This window comes from Mirounga angustirostris, unplaced genomic scaffold (genome assembly GCF_029215605.1).
Source record: "Mirounga angustirostris isolate CCGP_5_RB_7025 unplaced genomic scaffold, mMirAng1.0.hap1 SCAF_10, whole genome shotgun sequence".
Classification (NCBI taxonomy): Eukaryota; Metazoa; Chordata; class Mammalia; order Carnivora; family Phocidae; genus Mirounga; species Mirounga angustirostris.
The window spans coordinates 75051091-75074711 of NW_026991718.1; the positions used below are offsets into that span (position 1 = coordinate 75051091).

Genomic DNA, 23621 nt, shown 5'->3' on the forward strand with positions numbered 1-23621 from the left:
TACATTTGGACAAGCTACTGAATCTCTCTCTGAGGCTCAATTTTCTCATCTTTAGCATGAAGACAACAATGTTTAATCTTATTTTTCTTTTGTTTTAATAGTTAATAGGCTTGTAGTTAATAAGCTTGTAGGATTTCTATGATGACCAAGATCCTAACGGAACAAAATATGCTGATGTGTTTTCTAAGGCATGTGTAATGCTACTACAAGGTAAAGGATTAGTATTATAAATGCACACTTTTTCCAAAAGTTTATTAAATCTGATATTCATTGACTAATAACAATAGAATAAAAAGAAAATACGAAACTGTGATGAGTGGTAATGAGAAATACCAAAATTTCCACTAAATTCCTTATTGTAAAAAAGCAATGAAATTATATTAATAAAGAGAATCTCACCACTAACCCCCAACTAAAACCCATGCATGTTTTCGAGCATTTTACAATGATTGCTTAACAATAAGAACTGAAATTCTAACAAAAACTTAACTACTTCTCTTAAACCTTATAAAAGAAGTTGAGACTATAGGGACACCTGGGCAGCTCAGTCGGTTAAGTGTCTGCCTTTGGCTCAGGTCCTGATCTCAGGGTCCTGGGATGGCCCCGCATTGGGCTCCCTGCTCAGCAGGGAATCTGCTTCTCCCTCTGCCTCTGTGCCTCCGCCTCCCCCCCCCCCCCCCACCAACCGCTCCAGCTCGCTCACTCTCTCTCCAATAAAATCTTTAAAAAAAAGAGAGAAGTTGAGACTATAGATAAGGAACTGGGATGAATCTATAGTATCTATACAAATCTATAGTATTTATACATATAGTATTCTTGTTTATAGTGAAACTTTTCAGAATCTCATGTATAAAAAACCCCTGGGGGTGCCTGGGTGGCTCAGTTGGTTAAGCGACTGCCTTCGGCTCAGGTCATGATCCTGGAGTCCCAGGATCGAGTCCCACATCGGGCTTCCTGCTTGGCAGGGAGTCTGCTTCTCCCTCTGACCCTCCTCCCTCTCATGCTCTCTGTCTCTCATTCTCTCTCTCTCTCAAATAAATAAATAAATAAATAAATAAATAAATAAATCTTTAAAAAAACAAAACAAAACCCTGGGTTACTGTCTACTGAGGGCTGGTTTGCAAAGGATAGGCAAGCATTACAAAGGATGCCATTCAACCTATCAGCCCTTTGACAAAACACTGTTTTTGTTGTTCTTCAGTGAAACAAAACATGATATATACATGCAGTGGAATACTATTTAGCTCTTAAAAAAAAGGAAATTCTGACACATGCTACAACATGGTTGAACCCTGCAGACATTGTGCAAAGGAAAATCAGCCAATCACAAAAGGGCAAATATTGTACGATCCCTGTTACATGAGGCTTCTAGAGCAGTGAAATTCACAGAACAGGAAGTAGAATGGTGGTTATCTGGGCCTGGGGAGAACAGGGACTAGGAAGTACAGAGGTTTAATCCAGGAAGATGAAAAAGTGCTGGAGGTGGATGGTGGTGAGGGTAGCATAAAAATGTGAATGTACTTAATGTCATAAAAACGTACACTTAAAAATGGTTAAAATGGTATATTTGATGTTATATATATTTATCCCCCCCAAAAGGGTGTCATTAAGCAAAGGAGGTGTCTTCATAGTATAAAGGAAGAAAAGTGAGCAAAGAAAAGATGCCACTCATGCAACATGCAGATGCTACATATTATTTAATAATATTTCTGTGCTAAAAACACAGAACATACGATCAAAGATGGATATTGAATATTTCTTCCAATGCTGAGATTAGAATTAAAATTCATTGTAAAATGCTGCTCTACAGTTCAAGTCTAGTCCTTATATTTTTAGAAGGCCTATGTTCAATTCCTTGCAAATATATTAATTTTAGAGATGTTTAAGCAAACTGACTTTATCAACCACTTACTCAGTATACAGCTTCCAGTGCCAGCAGCAAAATAATTTCTTACCTCGCAGTGATACAGTCACTCATGGAAGCAGAGTACAACAGCCTAGATTTTACTCTTCTAATCTAAGTTGTCATGTGTAGATGGCGAAACTGAGGTCCAAAGAGGTTAACTGACTTGCCCAGAGTGGCACAGCGATTCAGCAAACATTTATTCAGTGATACTTATGTGCAAGGCAAAACAGTGCGCACGAGAGGAGGATTTCAGGGTCAGTGAGTCTATACCCTCAAGATGTGTACCACTTATTAGTGAGGACAGACCAAACACGCACACAGATCAGATCGAACACAAGACCAGAAGCATTTCAGGAGCCTGAGGGAGTATAAAGTGACATGGTTCAATAGAAAGAAGGAGAATTCAAAAGTACAGTTCTTCCTGGTGGCCTGGGCTACCCCCTCCCCCCCCCCCCACCATCTGGGTCTGCCTCTCCTTCCTCAGTGTTCCCACAGCGCTCTGGCCCTGTGCCTCTTAACCCTGTTCACCCACCATGCTTGTTTTCCCGCCCTGTTGCAACACCGGATCGACTGTGAGTTCCTAGAAGTTTGGGTACAACCCATCTGAAACCATGGGCTTCTGTATCCCTAGGTACATAATGTTTGGCCAACAGAAGTCACTAAATACTAAATACATGAGCAAATGAGTGACAGAGTGAATAACAAATGGGTGAGAGGCTGCGTGGCTGAAGAGAAGAAAGCAGAGTCCGGTGGTCGCCTTCAGTCTCCTGGTGAGCCTACAGAGTGTGAGTGACTTACGTGGGGGCCTGGGGGCGGGGGGGCGGAGGGGGAAGTGGGGCAAAGGGCACAGATGGAGAAGCTGCTGACTCTCCTGCCCCTTCTTGGGTCCCTTCATTATTTTCTTTCCATTGTTGGGAATCTCCTTATATCCTTTTTAAAAGCCGAATCTACTACACTTGGGGGGACTGTGGTCACTGTTTGACTTCACTGAACCAAAGAGAGTCAACTATACAGGAGAAGGTTTTCATTCGGCATCTCCCTCCCATCCTTTCTTACTTTCGCAAGAAACAACTTGGCACCAAAGAATGGCCACTTCCTGGCTACTGTCAAATAAATGCGCACACAGTCAGCAGCGCTGTGTCCCCGGAGGGCCATCCATCTGGTCGACAGTCGCTGACAGAGCTGCCTAAGAAGAGAACAAAAACAAAAAGGCCAAAGCAGAAACAGTGTATTGGCCTCCCAGGGCAAAGCTCTGCTTGAGCTAATTGTAGGCACGACCAGGACACCCAGGCGTCACCCAGGAGGAGCTATTATTTTGTGATTCCCATCTCGCCACTGTCCACCCCTTGTCCTTTTAGAACATTCCTCTCACCAAATTCTCATACTATTAGTGCTCTCGGCATGACCTAGGTTCCCCACCTCCCACCACCCCATCAGGCAAAGTTAATAAAAATCTGATAAACTAACATCAAACCTTAGAGTAAATTAGATTACAAAGGTAATTTCTCATGGTAATAACTTTCATTTTAAAAGAAAAGTACAAGATATTGAGACCAAAGAATGAATCCCTAATGGTGGAATTTTAGGTGCTACCTGGCTTGGAGAGATGCTGGCTGTGGGGAAGATGCCTTAAATAAAATCACAAGGGCAACCACTTACTCTACATAAACAAAAGACTGATCTTAAATGTTTCCATTTTGGAAAACTCATGGTGAATTGGATTTGCCTCTCTTTTTCAAGTGAATCAGCTTTTCATTATATATTCTCTAAAACCAAAATTCTAAACCATTTGAATTTAATTAAAAATTTATATTAAAAAATCTTGTGTAAGAAGATACTTTGCTTCCACGCCAGTTTGTTTATAATGGAAAACCGTAAGAGATAAAATGTTTTTGGTACACACATCATAAAATTAAACACAGTACTGGCCATTTTTTCTCTTTTATTAGCAGGATTAATTTGGACAAGAATGAATAAGATCAAATGAAAAGTAGACCTTCTAAATTAAGGTAAAAAAATTTTCCTTAAAAAAACTGTAAATAGAGATTATCAAAATTCTAGGCCCATCTTAAATAAAAAGATCTATAACCTCTTGGGATTCAACAGTATTAAAAAATCTTAAGAAAATTGTCATGTATAACAATTTTCATCTTTAAAATTTGAACAGAAGAATATCACGAAAAGCCCAGCATGACTCTACCCTTTAAAGAGTCACAAGTAGGGGCTCCTGGGTGGCATCCGACTCTTGGTTTCGGCTCAGGTCATGATCTCAGGGTCGTGGGATAGGGCCCTGCGTCCAGCTCCCCACTCAGTGGCGCGTCTGCTTCTCTCTCTCCCTCTCCCTCTGCCCTTCCCCTGTTCTTGCTCTCTCTCTGAAATAAGTAATTAACCCTTTAAAAAAAAAATAAAGAGTCACAAGTAGTTCCTTACCTTAACTGCTCTTCAGAAGAGTCATCTCTATACCTTTTAGGATAAAATTTTTCTATGACTTGTTTTAGAGTTTGATTTGTTTTGCACTGATTAGTAACATGCCCTGCTGGAGTTGAAAAGGGTCTTTCAAAATCTCCAATCTCCACCTAATTGCAAATCCAAAGAGAAAATATAGGATATTGAAGAGTTTTTAAAAAATTAGTTTTATTCTTTCTAAACATTCTTTATAATATATAATATATAAATCTATTTGTCATGATTGAGTGACTATGGAATTTATAATCATACATAAGGATTATTAATAAAATATAATTCCATTTGAAAAAAAATCTGTAATTGAAACATTTCGATTCCATTTCTATGCAAAAGACTCTTAGTTAATGTTGTCATCTAGTAGCATTTCCTAAGGGCCACTAATATTATTACCCATAACAGCACAGGATAATTTTTCATTTTTAAGGTACTAGTTTAATTGTTAATAATAAGGCAAAATGGAGGCTAAAAATAAAAGACAAAAAAAGTTATAAAGCTATGAGAAGTCTCAAAAAAAGTATTATTTGCATTTCCTAAGGGTCGCTATTGAATATAATGGAACAAGAACTATATTCTCATTACTTTCTTCCTAGATTTTCTCCATAAATGGTTCTGCATCCATCCCCTTATTCTGTTATTCTGGGAATAGAGCCCTCTATTCTTCTTTCTCCCTGAATGAAAGAATGTTCAATCATTATCTCTATTAACGAGGCTACACAGATGCCATTCTCTACCTACCCATCCATCTCTCCATCCACTCACCCACCCCCTCATTCATCCATACCTATGTTGAGTCTCCATTATATCTCAGGCACTGTACTAAGTGAGGTGAGATTTAAAAAAATAGCTGAGCACAGTTCCTACCCTCATGGAGTTTACTGTCTAGTAGAGGAGACTGAAGTATAAACAACTTGTTCATACTTGTAATGACTTGTGTCAAGTGTCTTATATAGGGTACCAAAGAGGGTTCAAGGAGTGAGATGGAGTGGGGACATTCAGATGAATGTCCTATTGAACATTCAAATCCCTTTATACAGCATTCCTCAACAAGCAGATGGAGGGACCCATCCATACTGGGTGGGGTCTCCATCTCAAGAGGGCCCTCTGCTTCCAGGTAAGCCGTTAGCAGAACCAGCCTCTCAGATTTTGACCCCTGTGGCTTCTCTTTTCTAGCTCTTAGTCTGACCCACTGCTGTCTAAATTCCTCATCTAAACTTTGCCCTTACAGTGTATTCTACCTCTCTAGGTCTCTGCCCCAGTTTCTTACTTGTTGGCTTCTTGGCTTGGCCCTGCTGTTCAGCTCTCATCCCCATCTCCTATCTCCTTCCCTAATTTCCTCACACCAAATACAAGTTGTCCATACTAAAATCTTTCCCCCAAAGCAAGCTTTTTTTTTTTTAAACAGTTCAATTTTTTTTTAAAGATTTTATTTATTTATTTGAGAGAGAGAGAATGAGAGAGAGAGAGCACATGAGAGGGGGGAGGGTCAGAGGGAGAAGCAGACCCCCTGCTGAGCAAGGAGCCTGACATGGGACTCGATCCCGGGACTCCAGGATCATGACCTGAGTCGAAGGCAGTTGCTTAACCAACTGAGCCACTCAGGCACCCCCAAAGCAAGCTTTTTATTGTCCTCACCGACCACCAGGTCATACTCAGCACAGCTACCTGTGAAACGTAAGAGCAAAATTTCACCCCCAGGGAGATGGCAGTTGGACAAACAATAGTTACAAATATTGGCCGTTCAGGACAACCTTTCCTATTAGGAAACCCTAGAGTGGAACCTCCAAGCTCAGCGTCCCCTCTCTGGCACCTGGCATACTGTGTGGCACAGAATGAGCACATACATGTTTGTAGAATAACTGAAAATTAGCTCAGAGGATTCCCAAAATGACTGCCATCAACATGACACCCTACCAGACACTATGTACAATGAGTCACGGTTAGCTCCAAGAATTTCCTAAGATGGAGATTATCAACAAGGACCTACAGGTATTCAAATCTACAACAGAAATAACCTTTCTTCTACAGATCTCATATTAGTATAATTCACTTGTCTTCACAAAGACTACTCTGAGGAAAAGAGAGCAGAGGTATTATTTAACTTTCATGGATGGAGAAATTATACTTCTTAGTTAGTAACACATTCAGAATTTTCTAGGTGTATATATAGTCTTACCTCTCTACTCCTTCCTCAAATTCATCTAAAACATGTTAGAAGTGTATGTCTCTTTCAAAGTACATTATAATTTTTCTTGGAGAAATGGTCTGACAAAATTAAAAGTTGATATAGGAAGACTAACTTAAATTTTAGTAAAAATGAAAGTGATTCCTTTAGAGGAACAGAGACTAGGATAGCAAGTGATAGGAAATCATACCTAATCCTATCACCAAAAAAAATATGTGATCTATTTGTCTTTTCCTCAGCTTTGCATCACTTGCAAAAAGAGAACCCTCAGTGTAGCATGAATGCTTTAAATTTTGGATGACCATAAAATTGTGAACTAAATGATCAACTATTTGTTCATCCAATGGAGAATGGACTACGTGTAAGGCACTGTGTTAGGTACAAAGATGAACAGGGACAGCCCTTTCCCTCAGGGAGCCTACAGTCAGTGTTGCAAAGCCAAAACAAATCAATACTAATAAACAATTGAGGTAAAGATAGTACTGTGCAGGAGAGGACAAAAACCCCAAGACTTCAGGAAGGTTTCCTGGAATAAGTGACACCCAAGATGAGAATTAAAGGATACACTGAAATTAACAGGTGAAGGAGTTGGGGGTAGAGATGTTCCAGGGCAGAAGAGACAAACAGGTAGACACAAGAGGTAAGAAAAAGTGACCCATTTGCAAGTCAGGGAATTGTGCAGGGAACCACAGTTTACGCTTTGTTGGAGCATAAAGCTTAAGGCAGGGAATATTAACAGAGGACGCGGGAGAGGTAGGCAGTTTAGATCATGGATGTCCTTCTCTGGAAACGAGGGAATGACATAGCTAGCTAAATTCATGTGTTTGCTAGATCTCCACCCCAGTTCCTAGTGCTGCCAAACAAACCACCACAGCACTGCTTCCAGGCCCAGGCCTTAAGAAAATGGTAGCCTCCACTTCCTGTCTCTCTCTCGGGACGTTGCTCTCCATCCAACCGCCATTCTGTGAGGAAGAACGCACAGCCACATGAAGAAGCCATGTGTAGGTGTTCTCGCTGACAGCCCCAACTAACAGCTAGCATCAGACACCAGTTGTGTACGTGGACGAGTCTTCAAATGATTCCGACCTGCAGCCACAGGGTCACGGCCAGCCTTCGAGTGAGGCCAGCTGATGCCATATGCAGCAGAGACAAGCTGTCCTTACTCATCTCTGCCCCAACTATTATTTTAAGTGATGGAGTCTTGGAGTCATTGCTTATGTAGATAACGGAAACGATCGCTCTAGTATCTGGGTGGAGGACAAATCTGTGGGGGATCAGACCAGAGAAAGGCTCATGAGTTAGAAGTCGGCCGCAGGAGTGTTAGCAGGACATGATGGTGGTCCAAACCATAGCAATGGTGGCCAACATGCAGACGAGTGAAGAGGAGCATGTATCTAAGAGTTAAAATGGGTGGGACATGGTGACCGGTGGGACCGGGTGAAAAGGAGGGCAGTCAGTGAGGATTCCTGGAAGCTTGCACGGGGGACTGCACAGAGACAGTAGCAGCAAAGACACAGAATGTGAAGGAAAAGGAGAGAAGACAATGAGTGCAGTTCTTACTATGTCGAATTTAAGGAGCCCATGAAAGAAGTGAACTGGAGAGAAAAGATTTGGGAATCAATGACAGGTGGTAGATAAAGAGATGTCCTGGGACTGTGTGCAGAGTGCAAGGACCAAAAACCTTGGGGAATCTAAGCCTTTGTCCTGATGACACATCATAAAGTTGCCTTAACATTTTTCTTTACTTAACCTGTGCACAGACTCCGGTGAGTTCTCTAATGACTATTCTCTCCTTCTTTCTGAGTAATAAAAACCTTGAATTTAGTGCTGCTCCTTGCCACCCAGCTAAGACTACATTTGCTAGTCTCCCTTGTAGGCTGGCAAGGCCGTATGACCAAGTTTTGACCAGGGAGACATAAATGCAAGTGTTCTATGTAACTTCCAGCAAGTTTCTCAAAGACGGGAAGGCATGCCCTGCTTCAGCCCTTCCTCCATCATGATGCCTGGAACACTGATGTAATAGCTGCAGCTCTGGCAGCTCTCCAGGACGTGAAGAGGACACGCTAGGGGAAGAAGGATGGAGAGCAAGATAAAACCCATGCCTCCAATGACTGCAGGGGAGCCAGCATGTCTATCTCTCTATGTGAGAGACAAACATACTTCTATTTGGATTAAGTCACTATTAATTTCTGAGTGTGTGTTTATAAAACTCTGAAGTTAATCCTACTGATATAATAGGTAAGCCAGAGAAAGTGCTCTAGCCTTTTCAAAGACTGATTCCTATTAGATTACTGAATGATTTCAGCATGGCGCCCTTAGCCCTGCAGCTCTACACTCAAACTCCTTTATTAAATGCAGAGCCTAGAGGGATACTTTCAAGATAATTAAGAAATTAGGTTCCATTAGGAATACTGTCTTAGTTGACATTACTGTAGTCGGCAATTCTGAGTCAAACTGTAATTACAATGCCCATAAGTTTTAAGGTGTTAATCATAGCAACGTGAACCTAAAGAATTACAAGATATATTGTTTTGCTACATTTAAATCAATATAGAAATTAGTATCTTACCTTTACTAAATATGACTCTACATAACACGGAAGTTACCTGAGCTAAAAGAGCTGCCATTTCTAATGCCAGGTCCTTGTTCAGAGGAAAAAGTCCATTTATTATTTGATCATTTGTCTGATACATTAACAGCAACTTTTCTCTATCAGTCTCTCCACGAGCTTGCATTGAGAAATATAGTCTAAAAAAAGAGAAAATCTTTCATTAGATGGTATTCTTACAAAGGAAGAACGTAAAGAGGAATCCAGAGGACTAATAGGGGGTTATTCTAACGTAGTTCCCCAAGTGATACAAACTTAGACCATTATTATTTGTCAGTGATCTCTGTGTCTGTTTCATATAATATTTTCAGCAGAGGAAAAGCTGTTTTGAGGTTGAGGAATGCTTCTATGCTATTTTTTATGCCATAAAATACCAAATCCTTAAGTGCTACTGAGGAAGAACCTAAGGCACTGAGTGAAATTAAATATGCCCTCTCTTGGAAGGGATGCTGATGTAACCCTTCATTTCAATGGGCTGTATAAAAGCAATTCCCCAAACAGTCATGATCTTTTCTAAATACCTTAGACATACCAGGGAATAGAAAATGAAGGTTTCGATTCTAAATTAACATCAAATGGGTGGGGGTGGCAGTTTTCTCTGGGGGTCTAAAAGATCTTATTTATACATTTAAATGTTTTGACTCCTTTTTTTTTTTTTTTTGCCGTATCCGGATAAGCAGCTTTAGGAGTTCAAAAATAGTCTACATGTTGCTATTATTACTTGTTGAAATAGGAGATATCTTTTATTTGCCTAGGAGGCCTTCAGCAATTCAGTGACCTTCTTTATTTACTCATTTTGCCGCTTCACTATTCGGGAGAAATGGGGGCTCTGACTTCAGGCTCCAGACCAGGCACGGGGTGCTGTCAATGCTGTAGATGTTACGACAGTGGGGTGGGTAAGCAATACCTTGCCATACTTTAAAGATTTATTTACTGATTTGAGAGAGAGTTATTGGGGTGGGGAGCAGAGAGGGGAGAGAATCCTCAAGCAGACTCCCCCCCTGAGTGCAGAGCCCGACCCATTTTCTATTCTTTCTGGCATGCCCAAAAGATGGAACCTGGAAAGGGGAAATGAAGCTCTATAGGCAAAAAGGGAAAAACAATTCCGGACACGTATATAAGAAGACAACATGGAGAATCGCTGACTCAAACCCCTAATGAAAGAGTTTGGGCTCCAACAACTACACAGGGACTTGGACAGAATGTGGAGAGGAACCAGAGTCACAAAAATGATCAAGAGTCAGAAACTCAAATCCACGGTCTTGAAGAGACAAGGTGCCAGGGGAATGTGGTGTGTCTCCAATATGACCAGCTTCTAGGCACTCCCCAGTCCTAAAGAGACCTGCGGTAGAGGAAGTGGGCGTCTGTCATGCAGGCAGGGCCTGGGTCAGACAGCAGGGCTATTTGCAAATGTCCACCTCCTCACTTGACACCAGGAAGTGGAATGCTGTGGGATGGAAATGTCATCACAACGAGGACCAGTTCTGCTACCTGGACGTGGCAGGGCTCCCAGCGCTGCTGGGGGACCCTTGTTTGCCTCCGACTGACTCCATATTTCATTCCTAGGAGCATTTATTTCCTGCTGTTGTCTTTCTCCTCCTCTTGTTCACTTACTTCCCTTCCCTATTCCTTCCTCCAGTGTCTACTGATGACACTCCTGAACTGCAGTCGTGACCCCCTTGCCTGCTGCCTCTACGGCAACCACCTCAAGTCATCTGCTCAGAAGGCACCACTCTGCAAAGCCTTCTTCAATATTCCCACAACGTCTTGTACATACACATGTTATATTCATAGTGGGAGCCAATATGGATGGGCATTTACTGTGTGGCTGGCTCCAATTCGGATTTACATTTGCCAAACTTAGTCCTTCAGAAGCCCTAGAAGTAGACACTGTTGGGCGCCTGGGTGGCTCAGTTGGTTAAGCGACTGCCTTCAGCTCAGGTCATGATCCTGGAGTCCCGGGATCGAGTCCCACATCGGGCTCCCTGCTCAGCGGGGAGTCTGCTTCTCCCTCTGACCCTCCCCCCTCTCATGCTCTCTCTAGCTCATTCTCTCTCAAATAAATGAATAAAATCTTTAAAAAAAAAAAAAAAAAGAAGTAGACACTGTTTGCATTTCCATTTTATGTAGAAGGTATCTGAGGCACAGAGGTGGTAAGTGACTTGCTCAAGGCCACACAGTGAGGTGGACAGCCAGGATTATAACCCAGGCGGTGTTTCTCCAGAGCTCCTGTTCTTCACTACTCTGCTCTACTGTTCCCGTTACAGGATTAATTACATTGCTAAGATTTCGTGTCTTTCTTTCCCTGTAAACTGGAAGATTCTAAAGGGTAGGGGAGGTCTTTTCACCTTTGAATCCCCAGGGCTTCGATGAGGCCTGGCACTGATGCACACTGAACGGATGTTTACGGCATGAATGGGTAAATGAATGGTAGAATCACTAAACACAGGAATTATTTGCCAAAAAAGCCTGAAAAGTCCCCTTCTGTAGCCTTGGGTAAGTGACTTAACACACTAGAGCTTCAGTTTCCTCCTCTGTAAGATGGGGATAATAATAATACCCGTCTCACTGGGGTGTTGCTAGGATTATATCAGAAGATGTATGGAAGGAGCTCAGCACAGGGCCTGGTGTGTGGTAAGTGGTCAATAAATGTTGGCTATTATTATTACTGTTAGTATTGTTATTAGGGTTCTTCTGTAGTGGTCTTTGGAATCACAAGAGTCTCTTCATTCTGGACTTTTTTTTTTTTAAGAGTTTATTTATTTGACAGAGAGAGACACAGTGAGAGAGGGAACACAAGCAGGGGGAGTGGGAGAGGGAGAAGCAGGCTTCCCGGTGAGCAGGGAGCCCGATGTGGGGCTCGATCCTAGGACCCTGGGATCATGACCCAAGCTGAAGGCAGACGCTTAACTGGCTGAGCCACCCAGGCATCCCTGCCATGAGTCCAATCTACCTCTCTAGTTTTATCTCCTCCTCTGTAGATTACATGGCAACCAAGCTGGATCCTGGACACTCCATGAGCACGTCCCAGGCTTCTCCATCTCTGGGCCTTTAACGTCACTGCACTGATAAGAAGACTGCCCCTGTTTCCCCCACCTTTTGGCCTGTTGAAGTCCTACCCATTCTAAGGGTTGCCCAAATGTCCTTTCCTCCACAAGGCCTTTTCCACCTGTCACGTGGAAGTGGGTTCTTCTATGCATTCCCTAGACCTTACAAATTATCTCAAAGCTTTATCAAAAGTGCCTCATATTGAGGTTATTTATGTAGAAGTCTTTTTTTTTTTTTAAAGATTTTATTTATTTGACAGAGAAAGACACAGCGAGAGAGGGAACACAAGCAGGGGGAGTGGGAGAGGGAGAAGCAGGCCTCCCGCGGAGCAGGGAGCCCTATGTGGGACTCGATCCCAGGACCCTGGGATCACGACCTGAGCTGAAGGCAGAAGCCACCCAGGTGCCCCTGGATTTTTTTTTTTTTTAACAGTACCAATGACCTTTATTGTCTGTAACAGGAAGTGGAAGAGGGGACATGAGAACCCTGGCTCCAGGGGCAGGCTCCAAAGACCTACTCTGTCTTCGTCCCCCCAAAAGCCATTCTGGAAACTTTTTTAGTGTGAACACAGCTGGAAGAAATGGGATAACCTAGATGACCCGTCAAGATGCTTCTTGGCTTAGGAGCCAAAGGATACAGGTGTTAAAGATGGCAGAGATGGGAATGTCCATCTGTGCTCCAGAAAACTAAGAATCACAAAGGACTACTGAAAATAACCCTGTATTTCAGGGGGGGATAGGAAGAGTTGTCTTCTTCAGGGAAGGACCCTGGCCAGTTTTGTTTTGTTAAAAACATGTCGTGACTTCTGTGGTTTCAAACACACAGTATGAAACCAAATTGAATAAGCAGCTTAAACATAAACAGAATTTAAACTTTAGTTTCCAAATGGTTGCCTACGAAAACAAGTTCAAATGCTATTAATTAGACCTTTATCCTCTAAATCTAAATAATTAAAATTCCATTAACTTACTAACTATAAATACAAGTTCCACGATAGAGAGCTGGTGTGCAGTTTCGCTCATTACAGTGCTGCCTGACGTGAAGAACCAAGTCCTTGGCCACATGATAGGTCACGGCCAGTTCCCCTCCTCCCCGTGTCACTGGAAATTAGGGCTCATTGTCTAAGCTATTTATACATACATGCAAACCGCGACCGTATGTAGAAACGTAGTACTTTCTCAGAGTTGTGGCTATCCAGCCATTTCAAACTTCTGTTAAAAATTAAACCTTTTGGTTGAGTTGCTTTTTTTGTCAGAGATATTGTCATGGGGCTTTTTTTTTTTTCCTTTGACAAGGCAATCTTTATTAGGTGTTATTCACAACTCTCTTTATCCTTTCTAATGGCATTTGCTAGACTTGGAGTATTATTCTTATTTGTGTTTCAAGACTACCTTTCTCCATTTCATCCAGATTTGATTTGGGTTCCAATCATAGCCATCACAGACAGAATTAGCATGTGCTAAGCATTCGTAAGGTATGCATTATTAGGAATCATCTTAGACTTGGAAATAATTCCATTTAGTTCCAAGAAAACCAAATGAGAATTCCTGAACCTCTCTGCATAAAGACAGATGGCAGGTCAGGTCCAAGAGTTGGCTCTCTTCCACAAAAGGTAAGATTAAGAGACAGGGCAGCAATGGGGACCTCCAGATCAGTGCTTCTCAAAAGTTAGCACGTGTAAGAATTGCCTGGAGAATTGTTAAAACACAGACTCCTTATGCCCAGAGATTCTATTTGACTCAATAGGTCTGAAGTGGGCCTAATAATTTGCATTTCTTTTTTTTTTTAAGATTTATTTATTTATTTATTTATTTATTTATTTATTTATTTATTTTAGAGATAGAGAGAGAGAGGGAGAGAGAGGGAGAGCAGGGGGAGGAGCAGAGGGAGAGGGACAAGTAGACTCCAGGCTGAGCGCAGAGCCCCACACCAGGCTTGATCCCACGACTCTGAGATCACAACCTGAGCCAAAATCAAGAGTCAGACACTGAACCCACTGAACCACCCAGGTGCCTCTAATTTGCACTTTTTTTTCTTTTTAAAGATTTTTATTTATTTATTTGAGAGAGAGAAAGAGAGAGAGAGAGCATGAGAGGGGGGAGGGTCAGAGCTCGGAGAAGCAGACTCCCCGCTGAGCAGGGAGCCAATGCGGGACTCGATCCCGGGACTCCAGGATCATGACCTGAGCTGAAGGCAGTCGCTTAACCAACTGAGCCACCCAGGCGCCCCTCTAATTTGCACTTCTAATGTATTTCCACGGGATCCTGAAGCTGCAGGTCCACCGCCTGCACCTTACGAACCACCACTCCAGCAATCACAGAACTCAAAATCATCTGGAAGGTCCAAGTCTTCCATACTTGATGTTAGCCAAAAGGCCGAGCAAGTCTTCCAACCTGCTGTACTTGCCAGTCACCAAAGGACCACAGATAAAGGCTACCATCAGTGGCAAGAGGTTCCTTCAGGAGTAGAACCTACTAGATTTCCATTATCTAAGTAATCCTGCTTATCTCCAGGAAGCATGATTTTAAAATCTTAGATACCAAAGCTTAACAATCACCTTCCTGTTACTCACAACTCTTGCAAATCACCACAGTTCATGAACCCCTGAATAGAGAAGCTCCTTCCAATGGCTACGACCAATGGCTCATGACTGCCATTTATTCGGATCAAAGGAATCCGTTCAAACAGTGGGTGGCCTTCTGAGAGTAGGCGCCAATATGAATGCACCATATTTATTCAACCATTCCCCTATTAATAAACACGTGAAGTCCCTCCCAACACTTAGTTTTCACTGTTACAAAACATATGGCAAAGAAGATACTGGGATGTACTGGAATATTCTCATTCACGTATGTGGCTATTTCTGTGGGACAGATCATTAGGAAAAGAAATCCCTAACTGGATCAAAGGCTATCAAATTCTTTGTTATATAGTGTCTTTACTACTTCTTTTTTTTTTTTTTTTTAAGATTTTATTTATTTGACAAATAGAGACACAGCGAGAGAGGGAACACAAGCAGGGGGAGTGGGAGAGGGAGAAGCAGGCTTCCCGCGGAGCAGGGAGCCTGATGTGGGGCTCGATCCCAGGACCCTGGGATCACGACCTGAGCCGAAGGCAGACGTTTAACGGCTGAGTCACCCAGGCACCCCAGTAGTGTCTTTACTTCTTACACTCCAATTTTAGGCCTACGAACATCTTCCAAAAGTTGGCTTCTGAAAGAAGTAACCATTAAATCAGTAATTCCACCAGTAATTCTCTGGTCTGATATTTTAGATTTCTTATTTTATGGGGTAGAAGATCCACATAAAATCAGCAAAATACCTTTTTATTTTTTTGTACAGTTTATGTCACCTGGTCAGTGAACACTGTTTTTATTAAGTACTACCTTCTGCTAATACATGAGAAAATACATGAGAGCAGGAACACAAGCAGGGGGAGTGGAAGAGGGAGAAGCAGGCTTCCCGCCGAGCAGGGAGCCCGATGCGGGGCTTGATCCCAGGACCCTGGGATCATGACCTGAGCCGAAGGCAGACGCTTAAGGACTGAGCCACCCAGGCGCCCCATTATTTTATTATTTTTTTAAAGAATTTATTTATTTATTTATTTGGCAGGGAGAGAGAGAGAGCACAAGCAGGGGGAGCGGCAGGCAGAGGGAGAGGGAGAAGCACGCTCCCCACAGAGCAGGGACCCTGGGATCATGACCTGAACATAAAGGCAGACACTAAACCAACTATGCCACCCAGGCGCCCCAGATTTTGTTTTATTTAAGTAATCTCTATGCCCACCATGGGGCTCAAACTTAAGACCCCAAGATCAAGAGTCATATGCTCTTCCGACTGAGCCAGCCAGGTAGGTGCCCCCAGAAATATTTCTTCCTACTACAGATCTTCAGTAGAGTATTTGAGTATTTAATCTTTATGAAAAATGTAATGCTAAAGAAACTGTTGAAAGTGAAAAAAATTCACCCATGTAGCGACCACCTTAAGAAAGCAGCTATTCTTTCTTACAGTTTTTTCCTAATCTTTGTCCAAATGCATATTTTTATAAAATATACCCGTTCATGACTTAAAGAGACTAGAGTGAGAAACAAAATTTTATGTGACAGTTTCTCCCTAGAGAAGCAGAGTTTCCTTTTACTGAAAAACCAACACACAAATAGATGTTGTAACTAGCAAGGCTATTTAATGAGAAAGTGTTGGCGCATGATTTGAGCGTAACGGTACACCCATACTTTGACATTTGGATACAGCATTACACACCTGTTTTTATAAGTTAGACGAACAGTTCTCGTACCTTCCCATTTCCCAGGCTGCTGTTCTTTGGAGGCCTGCTCCCACTTAGAAATAATGTCACATATCTAGAAGGGAAGTGGAAAACAGAGATTTAGAGCAATTCTCAAATCAGCATTTTTTGAAGACAAGCATGTCTGCAGACTGAAAAATTTCCAATTAACATGATCAAACCAAACAGACTGAAGCCTTTTGTTTTAAGCTTCTGTGCACTCCTGGTTTTAGATTTAATTATAAATTGTTCTTTGGTCCACTTATCCTCTTGGACACCCATTAACTTTGGACTGTGGCCATGAATTTTTTACTGAAAAAGGAATCTTAATGAAAGACTGCATGAGACTGGAAACAAGAAGATTCCAGGAATTTTTTTCATAATTTAGTCATTGAAGAAGCAACTTTTCCACCTTCTGAGTTTATAAAGACTGGAATAACTGAAGTTATCTCAAAGAAACTTGAAATGTAATCTTAAGATTCTTTGATTGGAAAGAAAAAAAAATTCTTCAGGTATCAAATAAATGTTTGCTTGCTTTTTTTAACAGGTCGTCTAGAGAATTATAAATAAAAGTTTTCAAAAATATGTGGTAAGCAGTATACTCAGCTCAAGTCAACCAAAGAGACTAGCTTATCTTCTTGACTAATTATTAACAACAGTGCTCTAGGAATGTGTGTCTCAAAAATTTACATTTGAATGTGCTGAACGGGATAGGATATACCTTGAGCTGAGGAGAAAAAGACATTCCTTTATCTAGATTTCTCAGTATGCAGACACATATGCAGAGGGGCGGGGAGGCGGGTAGCACACCTACTAACCAACATTTCTAATGAACTAAGTATGAGTTTCAACAGTGTTCTGTGGAACCCCTTCTAGCCCCAATAGGCTGATCTGCAACTGAAGTTGGGCTTCGGTAGTTCGAGGAAAAGTACTGACATTTCCTGTCCTCTTAACCTGTGGGATCTATTACTTCTGATTCTATTTCTTCTCCTATTCTGCCTCAATTCTTTCATCTTCAAATCACAGAAATACCTTCACCCTGCAACAAGGCGCTTATTCCCAAGAGCAATCAAGGACCATATCAAGTAAGGAAAGGACCCAGACCCAGTTCTAGTTGTGCTATTGGGTGTAAATCGTTTTCTCCTCTTGGGCTACAGCTTCCTCATTTGCAAATAAGAGGGCTATTCCTGTAAGGTTCTATGGTTCTGTATTTTGTATTTCTGTTACCATTGCTAGATGGAAACTTTATTAAAGTCATTTTACTATGACCTAGAAAAGATTTTTTTAAAAATCTTCCAATTTTCCATCTTTGTTCATGATTTTCCTTATGTTTGCAATTCCCTCTTTATTTCCACAGGCCCATTTTCTACCCGTCCTTCAAAGTCCAGTTCAGCTCTTCCTGATTTTCCAGTGCTGAACTTAATCTCTGTGGAACATTCACAGGACTCTTAAATCATTTATCACTTTAAATTTTGGCTTAAGTTTATCAGCGTATAAGGCTGCTCTTCCCCAAGCAAATTATAAATTCACTGTGGACAGGGACTACTTCTGGTCCTTCTTTGCATTGCCCAGAAGGTCCAGCCCAGCTCCTACAACAGGTAAATATTGCCTAGTGAATGAACACGATAAAAAGCTATTTTATTAGGGTTTCCATACCTCCTCTCTTATTACCCTACTACTTAGGGTGGTATTGCTATTATTAAGCCTTTCCTGTCTTAACATGGAGCATGTGTGTGTGCAGATTGTGTTTAAGAATTCTACTTCAACAATTTTTTTTTTATTGTGCAGATTAGATGATTTAAAATTTTTGAAACCTCCTGAACTAAATTTTTTGCAAATAGCTTTTGCTATTTGTAGTAGCTTCTTTGCTGTTTGCCGGGTGTGCCTTCTTAAAAGGAGTTGGCTTCACCTTTATGTTTCCTTGAAGACAATGCTCTAAATCCCTGCCAGAAGGATCGTCCGTGAATAATGCAAAGCCAGACTGTGTTGGCTTCCTCATTCCTGTATCTTGGTTCAAAGTATTCAAAAATTCTTCCACTGTGGTAGATGCATCAAATCCAACTACCTAAGCAGAAATAACAAAGTTGTTCTCTTAATTAAAAACTATGTACATTTCAAACGTAAATTTCAAGAGGGATTTCAGGGGGGAGACAGGGCATATTTGATGCATGATTAATGATAACATATATTTATCTAGGTGCTTTAACTCCCCCCCAAACCAAATCTCCACTGGAGAAAATTAATGTCATCTTAATTGCTAGGTTGCTGTAAGAATTCAGAAATCTTGGCTTCAGCCAACAGACATGAATTCAAAATACAAAGATCATTTGACAGCCATAAACATCTTGCAGAGATATCATGCCCACCCATTAAAAGCAAACCGAGAACTACAGTACAATATGCAATCTTTAAGCTAATGGAAAAAAGTAAACAAGAAATGCACTTAAACAGTCATGGGGATGTAGAGTCGAGTATAGGGAATATAGTCAATAATCTTGTAATCACTTTGTATGGTGACAATTGTAACTAGACTTATCTTTGTGATCATTTCGTAATGTATATAAATGTAGGATCACCACGTTGTACACCTGAAAGTAGTGTAACGTTGTGTGCCAACACTTCAATTAAAAATGAATAAATAAAAATAAATACTGTTTGTTTCTTTAATATGCAGTTACATATCTGAACTCTGTGATAAAAAGCTATGGCGGCAAAGATTAGCTGCCGGCTTTGGAACATGTTTGCTTCCGTTAATAAGTGAACATCTGGGGACGCCTGGGTGGCTCAGTCGGTTAAGCAGCTGCCTCTGGCTCAGGTCATGATCTTGGGGTCCTGGGATCGAGCCCCATGTTGGGTTCCCTGCTCAGCGGGGAGCCTGCTACTCCCTCTCCATCTGCCCTTCCCTTCACTTGTGCTCTCTCTTGCTCTCTCTCTCTCTCTCTCTCTCAAATAAATAAATAAATAAAATCTATAAGAAAAAATAAGTGAACACCTAGGTCTGAGAGCTGGAAGGCCTGAGAGGAGTTTTCCCAGATAATTCTTGAGATTCGGAGACTTTGAAAAAACTAAGTCTATACACACCCACTGTCAGTATTTATTTTCTCACCTAGCAAGTGCACTGGTTGGGAAAAGCCTCGACCAAAGTGTTTTTGATTTTCTCTATCAGAATTTTAAGAGCAGTAAAACTCCTCCCTTATTTGGCTCAATTTGGATTTCAGTGTGAATCCTTAGCAAAAGTGTTTCAAAACTCAGCTGTTCTGATAGAAGATGTAATATATTTGCACATTTATGATCACTGCCAGCTGATGACAAAGGTAGGAAGATAGTCTCACTCCCCTATTCCACAGAAGCTACATGCAAGATTCAAGGTTAAGCAAGCATGCTTTCATCAGGGCAGAAAGTGTAACCCACCTGATATATCCCATTCATGAAGTGCACGGGGATACTGAAGGGCAAAGAATGATGGTAAGGGTTTCGAAGAAGGGTTGAAAGAATTTCCATTCTTGAGGGTCTTGCTTCTCGATCTCCATTTTGTTGTGTTCTTTCCACACATCGCTGACAGTAAATGGCATATTTTCCAAATTCTGTCCTATAATACACAACTTAAGATAAAGCCTAGGAATAAATTTGAGACAACCTAATACATTAGGTTGGTGTACATTACCATGTCTTACGCTAACTTTGACATTAATTCTTCTTTTTGAATGATGATATTAAACTGCTATAACTTTTCTCAAATTCTAGTTTCTTTACTTTTGCAACTGACTGAATCAAACTTCCCCATAAAGCAGTCTTCCTCTTTATTGTATTATTGTAGTCACAAAATGAATTTAAAGTTACCAGTCATTATATGATCAATAGACAGGAATTATATTAACAAATACAGAGGAAATAATTGTATGAAAATAGGATAGGCTAACTTAGGAAACATGATGTAGCAGAGTTCTCTTTGGAGGAACATGGAGGTTAGTGCTTGACTGCTAAACTTGGTAAGAAAATACCTTCGAACAACAAAAAAATACATGTATGTTCTTTCTTAACCCTATAAAACATGCACTTCTTAAAAAATCTTAAGCATTAAACAAAACCACTGGAGTAAATAAATGCAAAAACTGGATAGAGATCTTATTTGCCCTCATTTGTTATACATAATTTTTATAAAAGCAGACTGATAATACCTCCAAATATGTTTGTATTGTAAAGTGCCTTTTAGGCAGACTTTAAAATGAAACCCTTTAGGGGTGCGTGACTCTTGATCTCAGGGTTGTGAGTTTGAACCCCACGTTAGCTGTAGAGATTACTTAAAAATGAAATCTTTAAAATGCCTCCCTTTGGGGTGCCTGGATGGTGCAGATGGTTAAGCGTCCAACTTTTGGTTTTGGCTCAGGTCGTGATCTCAGGGTCATTGAGATTGAGCCCTGCGTTGGGCTCTGCACTCTGCAAGGAGTCTGCTTAAGACTCTCCCTCCCCCGGGGCACCTGGGTGGCTCAGTCAGTTAAGCGGCTGCCTTTAGCTCAGGTCATGGTCCCAGGGTCCTGGAATCGAGCCCCGCATCAGGCTCCCTGCTCGGCAGGAACCCTGCTTCTCCCTCTCCCACTCCCCCTGCTTGTGTTCCCTCTCTTGCTGTGTCTCTCTCTGTCAGATAAATAAATAAAATATTTAAAAAAAAAAGACTCTCCCTCTCCCTTTACCTCTTCCCTCTCTGCACATGCACACTCTCTTTCTTTCCCTCTCTCTCTAATAAATAAATCTTAAAATGCCACCCTTTGTCTAGGGGTTCTTCAGTGACTACAACTAAAAGCACGTGACCTTGGGGTACCTGGCTGGCTCTCTCAGGAGAGCATGGGACTCTTGATCTTGGGATCATGAGTTCAAGCCCCACACTGGGGTATAGAGATTACTTAAAAATATAAATAAATAAATAAATAAATAAATAAATAAATAAATAAATATAAATAAAATCACATGACTTTGATCACAGAGTCCCCCAAATATAATACAAATTGGGGAGTATTTTATTTCTAAGTTGTTTTCTGTTATCATTGTGTTTGTTCTGTTTGTTTTAGAGCCAGAGTCTATTTAAGTCGCATAACATGAGCCTGTTGCGCAGAATGATCCTGATAACTCCTGGCTGGGTGCCCTGGGTCCCACTGTAAGAAAGCCATACCGACAGGGGGTTTTTAAATGTCTTTTTGAAGGGGGTAAAAATTCTGAAGCAATTCAAATACACACAGGTATAAAAGGAGGGAAGACCCTCGGGGAAGTTTTCCCACATAAAAGAGTTCAACGTAGAAAAATAGCAACAGGGAAAACGAAGGAAACAAAACAGTTGCTTTTAGGGAATGAGCACCCACTCTTGCTAAGTCATCCAGCCCTGAAATGTACAAAGACTTTTCACTTAAAAATATTCTTTTTCAGGTGCTTGAGTGGCTCAGTTGGTTAAATGACTGCCTTCAGCTCAGGTCATGATCCTGGAGTCCTGGGATCGAGTCCCGCATCGGGCTCCCTGCTCAGCAGGGAGTCTGCTTCTCCCTCTGACCCTCCCCCCTCTCATGCTCTCTCTGTCTCTATCTCATTCTCTCTCTCAAATAAATAAATAAAATCTTTAAAAAAAAATATTCTCTGTCAATTTTTCAAGCCTTTATTGCAGCCTTCTGTAAGAGATTTAGCACAACAAAGGAAATATTTTCCAAGCCTCACACAAAGGAGAACCAAGGGCTCCTGTACCAACAGTCGTTTCACACATTCCTCCGCAAATGTACCTGGCAGGTTACTAAATACTTATGACTTATTGTCGACTTTCAGAGCCACGAAAACCGTTCAGCTGGCTAGTTGTCTGCACACCTGGAATCTGCATTCCTCTTTAGGTGGAGCCTGAGGAGCCACAGGAAAGGATGGTGGGGAAGGAAGAGCCCAACACAGAGAGCCAAGAGCTGCCAGCCCTGGGCAAAGAGAAGCACCCAGGTTAGACACCATCTGGCAGGCAGAGACCCGAGCGAGAGCCAGTGTAACTGGCAGGGGCTGTGAGGAAACGGATGATGATGGTCCTTCTCAGCCCCCACGCGTTTTTGCTTCTTCCACATAAACATTATCTGCTTGGAGTATTTATAATACAAACATCCCATGTTCCATAATCCACCGAATTGTATACCCTATTGTCTACAACTGAGGTACCCAAGGTCATGTAGATATGGTAGTTCTTTTGACATCACTCTCAAAGAGTAGGGGGCATTGTTTTTGTCCACTTATGTATTTACTCATTTGCTGAAATAGAAGTAATGGCTTTGAGGAAAGGCAGACTGAAAACAGTAAAAAATCATATATCCCAAACCAAAACCAATCTACCCACACATACACACATATATATATATATATCTAAGTAAGGGGCAAGTATAATAATATTAGCAGAGGTTATCTCTATGTAATGGGATTACATGTGATTTTTGTTTTTCCTTTGCTCTGTTCTGTATCTTCTTTTCTATTTTTTTTCTTATTAAGCAAGAATAACTTCAATCATTTTGTAAATGTTATATGAAAAAGAAGGAGGGGGAAAAAGGTACTGTCTCTGCTCTTGAGTTACCTATAGTCTAGGAGAGTTATATATTTTAACGGTAATTTACAATATAACATGGTTAATACCATGTCATAATCTTTTTTTTTTTTTAAGTACAACCAACGGAGGGAATAATTAACTGCTGTGGGAGTCAGGGAAGTATTCACAGGAGAGATGTTGCCTGGGTCAACTGTAAAGTCTACAGGTAGGAAGAGAGAAGGGGACCCAGGTAACAGGAAGAGCAGCAGGTGCAAGGTGAAGGATAATGTGAAGACATGGTGTGCCTGAAGAATGGGGTGTGTTTACTCTTTCAGTGTATGCTGGATGCAGGATGCAGGATGCATAAAATTAAGTGGAGAAAGAGGAGGCTTCGGGAGCTAGATTATGAAGGGCCCTCAATACAAATGAAGCTTAAGCTTCCAACATCACTCATGCATGGGCCCTCCAAGGCCTGGGAACAGCCGTATCTACTGTGTTTATATGATCCTGTGTTCTTTTAAAATGTGTGAAAGTAACATACTTAAAAAAAAAACACACATTATTAGTATAAGCTTAAATTGTATAAGCTCCAACTCCC

The 23621-nt window shown here is 41.3% G+C and overlaps 1 protein-coding gene across 3 annotated transcripts in view; it reads right to left on the bottom strand.

Annotated features, from left to right (window-relative positions):
- The window catches only part of PLEKHH2 (pleckstrin homology, MyTH4 and FERM domain containing H2), a 106447-nt gene that overhangs the window by 5289 nt on the left and 77537 nt on the right, over positions 1-23621 (bottom strand). The window contains exons 21-27 of one of the 3 annotated variants that reach the window (XM_045885091.3): positions 22336-22433; positions 19903-20080; positions 18401-18556; positions 16470-16567; positions 9161-9302; positions 4337-4482; positions 2963-3092 (exon numbers count right to left, since the gene is read on the bottom strand). In XM_045885091.3, the coding sequence (XP_045741047.1) occupies positions 2963-3092; positions 4337-4482; positions 9161-9302; positions 16470-16567; positions 18401-18556; positions 19903-20080; positions 22336-22433 (948 nt within the window). Of the gene's footprint in view, positions 1-2962; positions 3093-4336; positions 4483-9132; positions 9303-16469; positions 16568-18400; positions 18557-19902; positions 20081-22335; positions 22434-23621 lie in introns of those variants that run through there. The other 2 variants (XR_010405723.1, XM_064572553.1) reach the window with 2 other exon arrangements.